At 38.4% G+C, this 14,993-nt stretch overlaps 1 protein-coding gene across 9 annotated transcripts in view; it reads left to right on the top strand.

Moving 5' to 3' along the window:
• ADAMTSL3 (ADAMTS like 3) overlaps positions 1-14,993 on the top strand; it is a 192,005-nt gene that overhangs the window by 139,829 nt on the left and 37,183 nt on the right. For 8 of the 9 annotated variants that reach the window (XM_042875549.1, XM_042875552.1, XM_042875547.1 and 5 more), the window contains 4 exons: positions 2,436-2,640; positions 3,508-3,655; positions 5,082-5,166; positions 10,596-10,882. In XM_042875549.1, the coding sequence (XP_042731483.1) occupies positions 2,436-2,640; positions 3,508-3,655; positions 5,082-5,166; positions 10,596-10,882 (725 nt within the window). Of the gene's footprint in view, positions 1-2,435; positions 2,641-3,507; positions 3,656-5,081; positions 5,171-10,595; positions 10,883-14,993 lie in introns of those variants that run through there. The other variant, XM_042875553.1, reaches the window with a different exon arrangement.

Consider the following 14,993-nt stretch of genomic DNA (forward strand, 5'->3'; position numbering starts at 1 on the left):
TAACCCAAAACTGTCCTTGCAAAGCAGGCAGGAAACAAGTGTTGTAGATATGCTTGAGTAAAGCTGTACAGACTACCTCACCTCGACCAGCAATCATACATCACACCTCCTACATAACTCAAGGGCCATCTGCAGTTCTGTGGCATTTACCACTACTTGCCCATTCACACAAGGAAGTTGTGGGAAAATCATGGTGCACACCACAAGATCTTGAAAGAGTTCTCCTGTGGCTCGAGTTGTAAATGCCCCACTGAAATATTTTTACAGATGGAGAATTCTTTTGAAATAAATAGAAAAATTTCCCAGGATGAAAATTTTCTTTTAAAGCTTTTGGAATGCCTCCATTTACTTCAGACTTGTTGGACTGTTGAGAATCCCTTGACAGCTGTGGGTTCTGGAAAGTATCTCCTTGACTGCCTGTCCTAGACCCCCTTTTCCCCAGTAGCCATAGACCTCACTCCATCTTGAAAATGCTTTTGGGAGTATGGGATCTGGAGTGTGTTTGAAACTGATGAGATAAAGAAAAACAACTATAAAACTTTATGCTATAAACACTTATGAGGCTAGTATTACACATAGCACAGTGAGCCTTATATATATAAATCCATGAGCTGCTAATTCATCGAACAGTTAATTGCTCTTTAGTTCCTGGCTTTTTCTTTTCCCCTTTTTTTCCCTGTCTTTTCCTTTTCCTTTTTTTTTTTTTTTTTTTTTTTTTTTTTTTTTTTTTTTTTTTTTTAAGAAAATGATTTAATACTGGACATTCATTTAAAGAAAAGTGTATTTTACACTAGTGATATGATATCTATGCATACAACCTTATTCTGAATGCTTTTGAGTGTATAGTCTGGTTAACGTTACGTGGCTTGCTCTCTGTATTATGCTCATTTTCCTATTGACCTTAGACATGATTAATGTTTTCATAGGAATGCTTAAAACAGAAAGTATCGTTGATTTACCTGTTGTATCACAGAAAATGTGTAATGATTATTTAAATTTAACTAGGGTTATAGTACTTTGTTCCATCTGCTCCAAGACTATGACATCCTCTTTGAGATGGCTGTGTTACTCCTGATCAACTGATTTTGGTGGGGTATTGTAGTTATTGTGTCCATTATTCATAATGAATGTGCTTTTTATACACAATCATCTGTGAACCCCTGCAGTAATCAGATGAATAATTTTTAGCAAGACACTGATGAATTATAAGATTTGGTCCAAAACTCAACCATTTTCCAGAGTTTGGCTTTAATTTGAGTGGATGGTGGGACGAAAACAGGAGGCAAAGAGTGAGAAAAATACATAGGGCTGAGTGTATGCTATAGATAAATGCCATGACAGAGGCTTGTAATCTGTAAGCGTGGCAAGAATGGGGCACTGAGATTTGTTTTTGTTGCAAAATAATTGCTTAAATATGCATTTATGCTAAGACTGAAAAATAAATGAAACAAAGCTTGTAACCTAAACACCTCCATGTAATTCTCACTTCAGGTGGTACAGCAGTTTCCATCTTTACATCTAAGACCATGGGTAAATTTTCATTTTAAAGACATTCTTTCCCACCAGATTGTATGTCATCCCTCTGCTGGAAGCTGCTAAACCATAGCTCTGCTAGTTGGCAGGGCTTTGTGAGTTTTCCTTAATCTCTGTATCTCCCTGCTTCAGAAGAAATCAGGTAGGTTACTTGGAGTGGCTGCAATGGTTAAGTAGCTGCCTTTTGCTTGTAGCAAGTTGAAAAGACTGAATACAAACTCATTCAATGGTATTTAAAATGTAGGCGGGAAAACTCTTGCAGAACTGCAGTAGTAACCAGCCAAATGGTATCCGTCACAACATAATATGTTCAGGGTCCTTAAGGATGAGGACATTTTATGCTGAAATAGCCGATTTTTCCCAAAACAAGTATTGGAGTTCCCCCAAAATGCTTTCCTGAACAAATTTTTAGGAGCAGTCTGCACCAGCGTGGGCAGTAGTGAGCAGCTGTGGGTAACAACATCCTCAGTCACCAGTCTGTTCTGTATCTGTACTTCATATAATCTCAAGTACATATGCTTCATGTTCTCTGACAAATGTAAGAAAAATAAACCATGAAAAATACTGTATTTAGGTGATGCAGAAGAACAAATGAAAACGATTCCAGTAATCAAACTCAGTATATTTAGGAACTTAAATATGATAATTAGATTTTCAATTATGTGAAGCTTACTTAAATTTGTCCTATTTGTGTTTTCATTTTACACATGAATTTAAGCCTGGAATAATGTAATACAACTCTATAATTCAATGTTTGTATTAAATGTGTGGTAAGAATTAAGAAACAAAAAATAATGTAATATAATTACATTGAGGTTAGATTCAGGTTTTTTTGCACTTTTAATAGAGGTTAGTAGAATAAAAAATAGCCGTGTTTTTAATCTACTAGTCTTTTTTTCCAGGTGGGAACATAACCCTTGGACTGCATGTTCAGTTTCCTGTGGAGGTGGCATTCAGAGGAGAAGTTTTGTGTGTGTAGAGGAAACCATACATGGAGAGATTCTGCAAGTGGAAGAATGGAAATGCATGTATGCCCCTAAACCCAAAGTCATTCAAACCTGCAATCTGTTTGATTGTCCTAAGTGGGTGGCAATGGAATGGTCTCAGGTAAATTGAAAGTGTTTTAGACTATTATCCTTTTCTTAAAGAAAAAAAAAAAAAGAAAAAGCATCTAATCTTGTGTTATCATGTACGAGTACAGATTTACAGGAAAAAAATACAGGCAAAATTCATAGCGTTTCATGGGATAAGTTTGTTCTAATTAACCTGGCCTGATAATAATAAAAGTTAAGGTGTCTGTGTAGATAAAAATACATGTTGAATTACTTACGCTTCTTTAAGTCCTGCTTTACAAAGAGGAGAAATTAGAGTAAGAGGTCAGACTCCTTTGCAATCAGGTTGTTTGTTTCTCGGTTCTTGATAAATGTGATCTTTCACTCCATGTAAAAGCTAAAGGCATGGCTGTCTAGTGGCTGATGTATTGCAAGGGTGATTTTCCAGCATTCTTACCTTTCATTACAGTAACAAGAACATAGAGCTAACTCATCTTGGCTGTAGTTATCTGATAGTCAGATAGCTCAACACTTCTGTAACTACTTAGTTCATCCAAATGACATCACTGACTTGTAGTGGAGAAACAGTTCTCACAGCACGTCTGACCCAGCTTGAACTGAAAATGACCACTCTGAGAGAGCATATTTTCAGTACACAAACCCCTCTGTTTTAGATGTTTGCCAATCAGATAAGCTTTAGAGAACCCCAATAAGCCACTTTCTTTCCAAAAATTAGCATTTCTTCAAGCATCAGCCTTCTCTTTATTCACCCAAAAATGCAAGGTCATAGTCACATCTCTGATATCTGATTAATTCTAGAAAGACTTAAGTAAACATATAATCAGTATTTCAAACTTGCTTTTCATCAGTATTTATAAATAAAATAAAAGAGAGAGTGAGATGGTTGCTTTATCTCCTGCAGTGCACAGTGACATGTGGACGAGGTTTACGTTACCGTGTAGTGCTGTGCATTGACCACCGTGGGCAGCATGTTGGTGGCTGTAATCCACAACTTAAACTACACATAAAAGAAGAGTGCATCGTGCCAATACCTTGTTACAAGCCAAGAGGTAAATGGAACTTCATTGGAGTCTGTTATTGTTTTACATTTTTGTTAAGAGAATTAAAAGCCCCTAGTAACCTCTCAGAAATGCCAGCAGCTGGAATTTACTGGGGCTTATTTTAGTCTTGGCAGAAACAGATATTTTAATTATTGGTGCTAGAAGTGTCCTGCTGATTTTTGCTGATAATGTGGCCAGGCAGTTGTAAGGTGAACATGTAACTGTACCTATACAACTTGGTCAGACTGGGAAAACCAGAGTTAATGAGTTCAAGATGGTAAGGAAGAGTTGTTCAGTAACACTTGAAATACGAATGATGCTTGCATGTATCAGCTGGGATGTTGCTCTTTTGCATCTCATTAAAATTATCAGTCTTCTATGTGGACCTCTTCAGTTCATTAAGTTATAAACATTTTTTGTATATTTACCACGTTTGTCACAATTATGTGAATTGACAAATATTCTCTGAAAGAGTTGATATGATGTAGAAAAGTAGATGTGAAGGTGAAAGGAAAAAACAAAGATGGGAAGATTGGGAGGAAGTAATATATTTTGTGCTTTACTCATTTCTGTCCCTCTGTGCCCAGAAAATTTTGGTTGGTGCTACTTTTGTTCCTTTCAGCTTTTATTTCAGCTTTAAGACTATGTTTCAGACACTCACTGTAAAGATTTACTCAAAGAGTGCAAATTATCTGCAGACAGCTTAATGTTTCTCTTTGGGATGTTGTCAGACTCTAGGCTATTCTTCAAGCATGAGGAATTCAGGGTTAAACCATGAGGTGGAAACCAGCACTGAAAATTAAAGAGCTTTCTGGGATTTTAGTTTGGAGGCGGTCCTCAAGTGTCTAATGTTGCCCCAAGAAAAGACATCACAGAAGTTTGGGATATGTAGGCAGATTTAAAAAAAAAAAAAAGCTAGAATTTATTGGATTTTTTGTTTTTTGTTTTTTGTTTTTTTTTCTAATTATTATATTGAATTCTGTATTTGGGAAAGCTAGCTAATTTGATTAGCAAAAACAATTTATCTAATGGAAATCTTTTAATGAGGGCAGTCCATGTGGAGAACAACGTATTTTTGCTTTAGTCGGGCTTGTAAATTTCTGATTGGTTCAGCTGTAAAGTTACATTATGGTGATGATACACAGATAAGCTACAATCTAATAGGAAATGCCCGTGCTTGAGGAAGATGTGGAGAAGAAATCAAAGGCTACATAGGAATTAAAATCGGATTATTGTAACCTCTCAGTAAAAAATGGTATCAGGATGGAAATATCCTAATAAATGATGTTTTATTTTCCACTATATTCTAAAAATTGAATAAGTAGATCAATAGGCAATGTACAGTATGAAGTGCTAAGGTATATAATGCTAACATCTACTTGTCATCTCACTTTTTGGAGGAATTCCCTAGTGTTGTTTATTTTTCCTTGACTAGAAAAAAGTCCTGTGGAAGCAAAATCCCCATGGTTTAAACAGGCACATGAAATGGAGGAGACCAGAGCAGTCTCAGAAGAGCCAACGTAAGTACATTGTCTTATAGAGTGCAGAAATATTTCCAGCATGTTTTGCAGATGATCTGGAATGACTGTTGGCTCTGCAGTTTGCTTTGACATTTGGCCCTCCTTGGAGATGAGTTGTATTATGAGCTGTTCCTAATTTTCTTCTCGACAGCTTTGCTTCTGGAGCTCCTGTTTTGGATGACATAGAGCTTAGCTACTCTACTAATAGTGTCCGTATATCGTTCAAGCGACGTAAAGTGATATTAATTTAAACAAATGAAGATTAATTAATGCACATAGAAGCATTCCATTTGATATATAGTAATTTTCAGTTTTATCTCAGTGTGCTGCTACCTGTAGAATGTTAATGGTTTTGTCAGAAACTAAGAAGTACTTTCTGGGCTGCCAGAATTTTCTTGGTGGAGAGAGACCAGTGCATAAAGAAAGTGAGAAAAAGCTGCTGGTCTCTGAGCTTAGCTAAATCTGTGGGGATGAGTTGCAACATCTTACATACGCATGTGTGTGCAAAAGACCACCTGGATTTTTGGGGGATTTTTTGAGTCTCCTTCAAAGCTGATGGGGATAAGCCTGACAACACTTATGGCCTGGGTGTGGAAGCCTAAACTAAATCCAATTAGGTTTTGTTCCTGTCCTGTGTGTGTCAGGGCATGCACAGAATTCCTTGTGTCCCTTGTGTACAGGCCTGCTTGTATTTGACTTGTATATTCAATATTTAACATACAACTTTCTGTATTTTCTGAGTTTTTGAAAAGCACTCTGTTGTATTTAGCCAGATTCAGCACTCATTTGTAGCAGTTGTAGTTTAAAATGGTTTAGGTGAGCTTATTGAAATGACTTTGGATTTACATTGCTCTCTCTGAAAATTGAGTATGCCCCATAACCTCCTGTTTTTCTTCCTCCATCTAAGGGTTTCTGATTTCTGGCACACATGCATGAGCAGGTGTGATCATGAGTAATAAAATCTTTACACCTGCAGCAACACACAGGAGAAACCTCTTGCCAAACAGGTGTTTGCATAGTTATGGTGGCTGTACTTGAATCCTTTCACTGCTCTGGCCTCCCAAGTCAGGGGTCAACCTACTGTGAGGGGTTATTTCGCTCCCCAGACTGGTGGCCCTAAATTCAAGCAGATTAGTGGCAAAGATGTAAAATCACATGTGATTGTGAAATGGAGGGATGCAATCAAATGTGCCAGTTGAATGTCCACATTGTCAGATTGAATGTCTGATGTCAGATTAGAAGTATAGCAGGCTGCCTCTCAAAAGGGTTCAGCATGAGGTTATAAAGAAAATAATCTCTAGTGTTACAGAATCAGCTGTGGCAGCCATGTACTTGTGTAGTCTGTCTGCTTTTACAATCCTTCAAGAGCAGTGTGGCAGAATAAGCAAGGAGAACTGGCAGGGGTGCAGTATGCCAGTTCAGAGTGTCTTTAGAATATAGTAGAGCTGAGCTGGGATCATTTTAATGGGTTCTCTCTTACTTTCTCCATGCAAAGATGACAGTTTTTTATGCCTATCTAGACGTGGCTGATCTATTCCACTGGGCCACACAATGTGCGTGCAGACCTGTGATCCCAGTGCAAAGCTCTGCAGATTTGCCACTTTTTAGATTTTTTTCCTCTTCGCTTATCCCGGAGTCCTCGATGTTCATCACTGGTCATTTTTTATCCTAATCTCATCCCAGGAGCCTCTCCATCGCATTTTCTATAGGCATCGTCTCCTACATTTGAGAGGTTTCTCCTGTTGCTTCCTGCTGATTATATAATCCTTACTAATCAAAGAATTATTAAGGTAGGAAAAGACCATTGAGATCATCTAATCCAAGCACCTTTTTTTGTGAAAGTATTTTATTTTATTGAGAAAAGTGATAATAATATTATCAAGTGCCTTACCGAATCCTATCTCCCAAAGAAGCCACATGAATTTGTTTGCATCACCTACAAAAAGTATGGAAGTGTGTTCTGTGTAATCTGTGCTTTAATCTGTGCTGCATAAAATTAAGTCCATGTGTGGATGTGTTCTATAAAAAAAGAAAATAATTCCAAGTGGTAACAAGCTTGCACTAGAGCCTGTGTGTATTTAAAGAAACGTATAACAGTTTTGTAAAAACTGACTGGAAAAGAAAAATCCATCCAACTGGAATGCAGATTTCTTATCCAAAGGAAATGTATTTTCATATATGATAGTGTCTTTTCTTTACAGAAATAATTGTGTTAAAAACAAAGTAACTTTGTAGAGAACAAACTTTATTATTAAAAAACCCACAACATTAAAACACTAATATATTAATATTTGAAAGCATTAAACAGCTGTTGTGCAGTGAGGGAAGGAGCCCAACGAAGTCTGGAGTTCAGTTGTAAGCGCTACCAACTTCATCTGGACCAGGGGGATTTTCCAGGACATCAAATTGAGATTCATATATTGGATCACACACAAAGCTGCTGTAGAAATCCCAGTACAATTCAGGATCATGGGCACTTCAACCATACAATTCAGTTAAATTCTCAGCAAGGAAGGTCGCCATCGAATTGCTGCGGGTCATCTGAAAAATGGTCATCCCCGAGCATGGGAGCAGTGGGTTGGCACCATAGGACAGTAAGAGGCAGACTATGTCTAAGTAATCATTCAATACTGCGTTGTGGATTGGTCCGATGCCACCCTGCGCATAGCAGTTCACATGAGCCCCGTTCTTGAGGAGAAGTCTGGCGATACTCAGCCAGCCACTGAAACAGGCCTCGTGCAGGGCACAGTAACCTGAGTCGTCGTGGTGGTGAATGTCACAGACATTGTTTTTCAGGCAATACAGAACGACTTTCTGGTAGCCCAGGTAAGCCGCCCGCTGCAGTAGGGTCTCACCTGCGTTCTCGTTAACACTGATGGAGCGGGCCTCACGTGGCATGGGCTGGTGGCGCTTGGGCACCTGCAGTGTTTCTTGCTGGGGGTTTGGCAGCAAGGTGGACTGCTGCAGCTGCTTGTGCTGCTTCTGCTTGCGGGGTTTGGCAGGCAAGGAGCCACGGTGCCGAGTGGACTCTGCTTGTTTCATCACTTCCTTTGGTACAGCGACCGCATCTTCGCTATGTTCAGTGTCAAAGGATTCATCCTCTGCCAGGTATGGCCTCTTTCTTGTCCCCTGCTCTTCCAAATGTTTTGTTTTACACTTACGTTTTCCTGACGGTTTCTTGTACTCTGCAAGCTTTTGCAGCGGAGGTTCATGGTAGAAGCCCTCCTTTTCGCCTGTGTCCAGCCTGTCCGTCTTGCAGCTTTTTTTAATTTTCTGCTGTTTGGCATCTGAACTTGGTGCTGGACTCAACTGAGCTTGTTGGTCAGATAAGTCTTCTGCCCTCGCGCCAGACATTGCCAAATGTAAGGCTTAAAATCTCTGTGCTGAGTCACCTGTTCTACCTTGTGCTTCGTAGGCTACCTGCCACTCCAAGCAAAGCCAGATTTTGGACAGCTCTTTTCGCTTTTAGAGCCCTGCCACAGCAGGAGCACTTAGAAGAGTTGTATGTTACTCTTGGTGGGCTTGTTGCCACGGCCAGAATCCTGTTGTGATTTCAGAATCTCGTTGCCAGTGGCAACCTGTTTGCATCTTTCCGCCCATGCCCAGGAGCTCTAACTGCCCTAATTGATCCTGTCTTTTCTAGCCCGAGTAAGACTTCTGTGTCAGGGTTTACAATCGAAGAAGAAACTCCAACAATAGGTTGTCGCTTCTTCCCTAATAGATGAGATATCTCTCTGGTTAGGATTTGTTTATCTTTCTTTTTTTTTGTAATTCATGCATAATTCAGTGTGATATCTCATAGTTCATCTCTGTCTTACAGGAGTCTTACGATTTCCTTGGTACAAATCCTTCACATTTAATTTTAGTTATTCTCTTGTTGTCCAAACTTGAAGTGCAATATGAAGTCCCAGCTTTCAGTCCATCCTTTTATTAAAGCTGTCTTTCTCTGTTTCTGTGTCATATTTTCATGGGTAATGAATAAGAGAATAAGTACAGTTCTGTTTTAGAACCCAAAAGTGGTGGATATGCGAAAGTAGCTTGTGGAAGAGAAGTACTTGTACTACTGATTACTACATTGCATTGATGATTTTTGCTTTAATGATTCCTGTCACAGACTTTGATTGAGAATGTGTTGAAAAATAAATATGAGAAAATGAAAAAGAATTCTGAACTCAAAATTCAGATACAACACTAACCTCCAGGGTTCTCACACACTCCAGTCACTTCCTTCTTTAATGCGTGTCTCTGTGTATACAGATATACATGTATGCGTTTTGGGTTTCGTATCTCTGTTGGCTTGTGTCTGAGGTACCTGTGTTGCAGAATTTTAGGAGCTAAAAAGTCACATGGCTACATTAGAAAAATGCTGAAGTAGAATAAAAAGTATTTGAATGTGTTTTCTTTTAATCTTAAACTTCTCTGTAAAATCCCAGGCACTGATATTCAATGGGAAAACCTCCATAAGTCAAAGAAAAATGCTTCAATTTTTATGAGTTTCTTTCTAAATATGGATGCTGCGGCTCAAGATTGTCTCTTCGCTCTACAGAATTTCAAAATCACACACCATAGGTTATTTCTGGAGCACCTTGATGCATACAGTTTTGTAAGCCAGAGCACGAAGTCCTTGATCCAGTGAGGTCCTTAAGCACAAGTTTAACACTGAGCATATTATAGTTCTATTGACTTGAGAAGACTGCCTGATATGCTTAGAGTTAGGCACATGCTAAAGTATTTCACTTCCATGGCTATCCTAATTAGTTTGTGTGGCTGTCTTTGTCTTTGGGAAGACTGTGAGATCTGCTGTTTCAGAGCCAAGTGGATTTTATCTGCTGGAGTAAAAGCAAGCCTTTCTTTTCACCTTTTCCCATAGTTATTCGCTTAAAATTTGTTATCAAAAGCATCTGGACGTGATTCCTGCCAGCTCTGCTGTTGAACTCAGCAGGCCTTTAGGTTGCACTGGCATGCACAGTTGCCCAGAGAGGTTGTGGATGCCCCATCCCTGGAGGCATTCAAGGCCAGGCTGCATGTGGCTCTGGGCAGCCTGGCCTAATGGTTTGTGACCCTGCCCATGGCAGGGGACTTGAAACTAGGTGATCTTTGAGGTCCGTTTCAACCCAGGACATTCTATGATTCTGTTTTGATTCTGCAGTTCTAGGACGTTTGCTGTTTTTAGCACTGAAAGACAAAACCGTTCATTGATTTGTCAATACTCTTCCGATAGAGAACAATCTGATCTGGGATAGGAGAAAAGTGAAAGACTTAAAAAAAAAAAAAACATATTTAATTATGCAATCATTTGAAACACGAAATAGCGTTATGTATTATGTTATATCTGCATGTATGTTTTTTAGCTGTGTTTTACTTGTGCATATGCAGACACATTCTAGAGTTAAATGCAAACATTTCATTTGTGCTGTGCTCATTTGCAGGTTTATTCCTGAGCCGTGGTCTCCATGCAGTGCCACATGTGGCAATGGCATACAGGTGCGGGATGTGAAGTGCCGAATTCTTCTCTCATTTACGCAGACTGAGGTGGAACTGCCTGAGGAGGAATGTGAAGATGTGAAGCCCCCCACAGAACAAGTATGTCACGAGGCACCCTGTGACAGTGATCCTGTCCCCTACACGCCGGAATTTTCACGTGCTGAAGATGGCAGTGTGGTTTACGACTGGGAGTACATTGGTTTTACTCCTTGTTCAGCCACCTGTCTTGGAGGTACTTTTATTATCTTTTTTCCCCCTTTCTTTTTAATCCTGACTTTTAAGAACTTGGTATTTGAAATTGCCACATTTTCCATTAGCGTTAACCTGAATTAGTAATTCTGATATTTGGGAAAACATGCAGTTTCAGCTTTTTTTTTTCCCCCCCTTGGTTATTAATAGAGTGTTCTTAATGTGTTCAAGCATCAGGCTTTATTTGGTTACATAAGGCACAAGAAGCTTTTGCTACAGCAGCTTGCTACACTCTTATTACTGCAAGGATCTCAGCTGCCAGGCAGTTGGTTGTACCAGTGTGTTTAATGCAGTGATGGGCAAAAAAAATGAACTTTCTTTTCCTGTGAACTGAAAGCTTATCATTTTGGAGGTAAAATTTCCATATTGTTATCTTCCAAAATGCTGCAATTTTCTTCAGTACAGTAGGGATACAAAATTATAGTTTCTATATACTGTCACATAGATAAAATCATAATATTATATATTGCTTCCATCTGACTGGTCTGGAGATTGAAGAGGAGTTTGTTTAGGTCTTGGTACACCATATAACTCTATAGGAACTTCATGCCATACGTCTGTCTGCAAGTAGTTAAGCACATTCCTTTTTGGATGTAATCGAATCTCCCTGTCGTCCAAAGTACATGTAACTAGACAAGACTGCTGGTGTTGCTACTACATACTGTACTTTGGAACTGAACAGAGAAGTGAGTTATGAAGTGTAAAGTGGAGGCAGTGGAATTATGAGCACACCTATACATGACAGGAACGATGACATCAGTGGGAAGTGAAGACAGTTGTACCCACAGCAGAAATAAAAAATGTAGGAAAGGGGAGAGCAACTACAATTGGAAGCAGAGAGCCTAGTCTAGAGCTCATAGGAGGCGGCCTGCCTTTGTATTATTACCAGTTCAAAACTTGAAGATGGAAGTTGGGAGGGATGCCCCTGAATGCTGTCAGCAGAATGGTAAGTGACTGACAAGTGCCTTGTTTATTTAACACTGATGATATTGATTCATAGGGATAGCAGCATGTGCACTCACAAAAAATAATGTATCAGTTTCTTCTATTGCCTTCAGTAGACGTGATAAACAGCAAGGGTATAATCCAAGTATGTACGTATAGAACATGGCGTGATAGCAGCAGCTACTGTCTCTATTTCCTTATTTTGAGGGAATTGTTTTTAGAGACAAGGAATCACACTCTAAAGCAGAAACAGGGCTTTTCTTATTATGACATTTGCAGGTTTTTTCAGCTCTTGACGGATTTTTGTAATGTAAAATTATTTCATTGCCATTTCAGATTTATTTTACTGCTTTTTAGCCAGTGTCTTTTCATAGATGTTAAAAAAAAAAAAAAGCACATTTTTTAATTTTTATTTTTGAAATCATTAGAAGTTCAGCTAAAATCACTTCTGGTCTTTGCCTGTCACTACATGTGCACATCTGCATTGTTAGTGTCTTCACATGTGAGTTTGTCCGTGCAAAAGCATTCACATAACAAATTGCATTTGGAGTGCAGACTAAAGGCAATTTAAGGAGAATTTCCTGAAGACAGTAGATTCATTTGCCAGCACAAAGGAGCTGCAGAATGACTGGTTAACAGAATCACATCTGGCTTTATTTTGTTCCCAGTGGAGCTGAGTGTGGATTTGGCTGTCGACTTCTGGTCCTCTCATGAATTCGTGAGGTTGCCTGACCGAGAATTTTCCTGTAATATTGTTTGTTTGATGTGAAATAAGTCATTATAGAAGTTTGAAAAGAAATGTTTTTTTGTGTTCTGAAGACGACTGTGGTATCGCTGGTGCTGTACCTAGACATTTCTCTTATGTCCTGCTCCCAGGAAATGAGGAAAGTTGTCAGAATGCTTTATCAGTGAACAGCTTGAGAAGTTCTGTGCTGTTATGCTAGTTAGGTAATAGTAATTTTTTCCTCCTATCAGTTCTGGTCCTCGTGCTGCCTTGGCAAGCACTTTCAAACAGACCGAAAATTACCTGCCGATAAGTAGTTTTAAGGAAACCAGACATCTCTTCAGTTTCCAACTTACTGCACTGTACTAACTAACGATCTCACTGTGTCTACTCTGTTTCCATTGCGTAGTTCAAAGGATCAGATCCCTTTCTGCTAAGTTTTATGTTCAAATCTCACTTCAATTAGATGAACTCTTTAGTTACCGGGAAGAAATGCTATCTAAGTTTGGAATATCCCAGTATAATGTAAATTATATTAGGTACTTTTTCTCTAATATTTATGTGTCTAGCAGTGGTTATTAAAATAAATTCCTGTGGATTTCTGTGTCCTTGGAACTTCCCTCCCTTCCTTGCTGCTTGCACCTCTCTGAATGAGGGAAAAGTCTGCAGGGTCTAAAAAAAAAAAAAGCTGCAAGGCTTACAGCCACTGTTCAAGCAAGGACTGAATCTCTGTTTCAGTGCTTGTCACTTGCACCTTTTTTTTTCTTTTTTCTTTTTTAGATCTTGATACAGACTAGACTTTTAATTTAAGTTCTCCTCTGGCCCCTCTCCAAAGCAAATGTAAAATTGCAGATGGTAACATTGTTTTTGAGGCATTAGAATTATAGAGAGAGATCAGTCTGCAGCTCATTCTCAAACATGATCTTTACTTTCCAGTTTCCTATTCACCAGCTTCTAAAACATAGACAGCATTAGACATTGGTAGTTTAGTGTATGTTTCTGCATCAAATCTACGTGGTTTGTCATGTAGAATATCGAATGCCATAAATCTTACTACCTTTGAGGACTGCTACTTTTTGTTATGACTGCTGTCGTAATTATTTCTTCTTTCATCAATCTTTCCATAAACACTAATAAAAGTTGTCCATGTTAATTTGTCACGAGGCAGATATCGCCTTTAACATCTGTAGGAAACTCTGTAGTCATCCTGAAAGCTAAAGATCTTCAGTACCTGAAGAAATCCCAAGGTGAAAATAAGTGAGCAGTGTGCTCTGGCAACAAAGACAATGAGGAGTGATCTTTGTAGTAGAAATTGCTTAGAGTTCTGAGGATTTGCCCTCATTTTTTTTTCAGTATGAACTCCTTTGGCCCTGATACCGGAATCCTTAACACAAGCACAAGTTTAACTAGTGAGATGCAGTAGCTGTTATCAGAATAAAGAGTACACTTGGTGGGAATAGGAGAATTGTTCATGTAAACTGCAACATTTTTTTAGTGCTGTCAATCATTTAATTACTCAACAAGATTTCTAAGAGATGCTCTCCACTTAAAAAATAATCACATACTTCCCGGATGTCTGCTCTGGAAATGCCTTTACTATAGACATAAGAGGCTTAAAAATGTCTCTTTACAAGAGATTAATTCTGGTAATTTAATGTAATTATCATTATTATTATTATTCATATTTCAAATGCTTCAAAAATTGCAATTCAAGACCCCCAGGATCATTATATTGGCTTAAAAATAGTGAGATTAAAAATAAATACATCAGCATTTCCTTTTTATTTTTTTCCTTGTTCCAAAGCTTGTGGCTTTGGAACCTTTAGGGTACAGTCAAGCTGTGTTTTTAGGCTCTTGTCTGGACCACAATGGCTAGAAGTTTGCTATTTGATTTATAAGAAACCTGAGATTCTTAGAAAAGCAATGGATTCAAGCCAAATGTAAGAGTTTTAGGAAAAAACAATGATTGTTGTGAGGCTCATGCTCACACATAAAGTTGAGAACATTTTCTGTAAAGTAGTCAGCAGTTTGGTAGCTGGTTACTCCTTTGACTAGTTTCATTGACCACAAAAGCTGTTTCTTTTACAGAAGTATACATTATTATATATTATATATAATATTATATATTATATATACATTGTATTCTTTTACAGGAGTATACATTAGCATTGCCAGTGGCAATAGACTTGCAGAGAGGCTAAAGCACATGTAAGATTTGGAATTTCTTCTGAGTTTTTTTGGTTGGTAGTTCATACTTCTAAGCAGTCATCAAAATGAGTCTGTCTAATAAAAATAAATGTCCTTCTTCTTCAAGACACAGACTTGAAGACGTTCATCCTCTTACACGCACAGCAACTTTCAACCCCCATTTTTTTTTCACTATAAAAAGAAGGCAGAAAGTGTTTTTTTCTCTCCCTAGCATTCT

The sequence above is a fragment of the Lagopus leucura genome, unplaced genomic scaffold (genome assembly GCF_019238085.1).
Source record: "Lagopus leucura isolate 7727_CA_CO unplaced genomic scaffold, USGS_WTPT01 Super-Scaffold_100015, whole genome shotgun sequence".
In the NCBI taxonomy this organism is placed as follows: domain Eukaryota; kingdom Metazoa; phylum Chordata; class Aves; order Galliformes; family Phasianidae; genus Lagopus; species Lagopus leucura.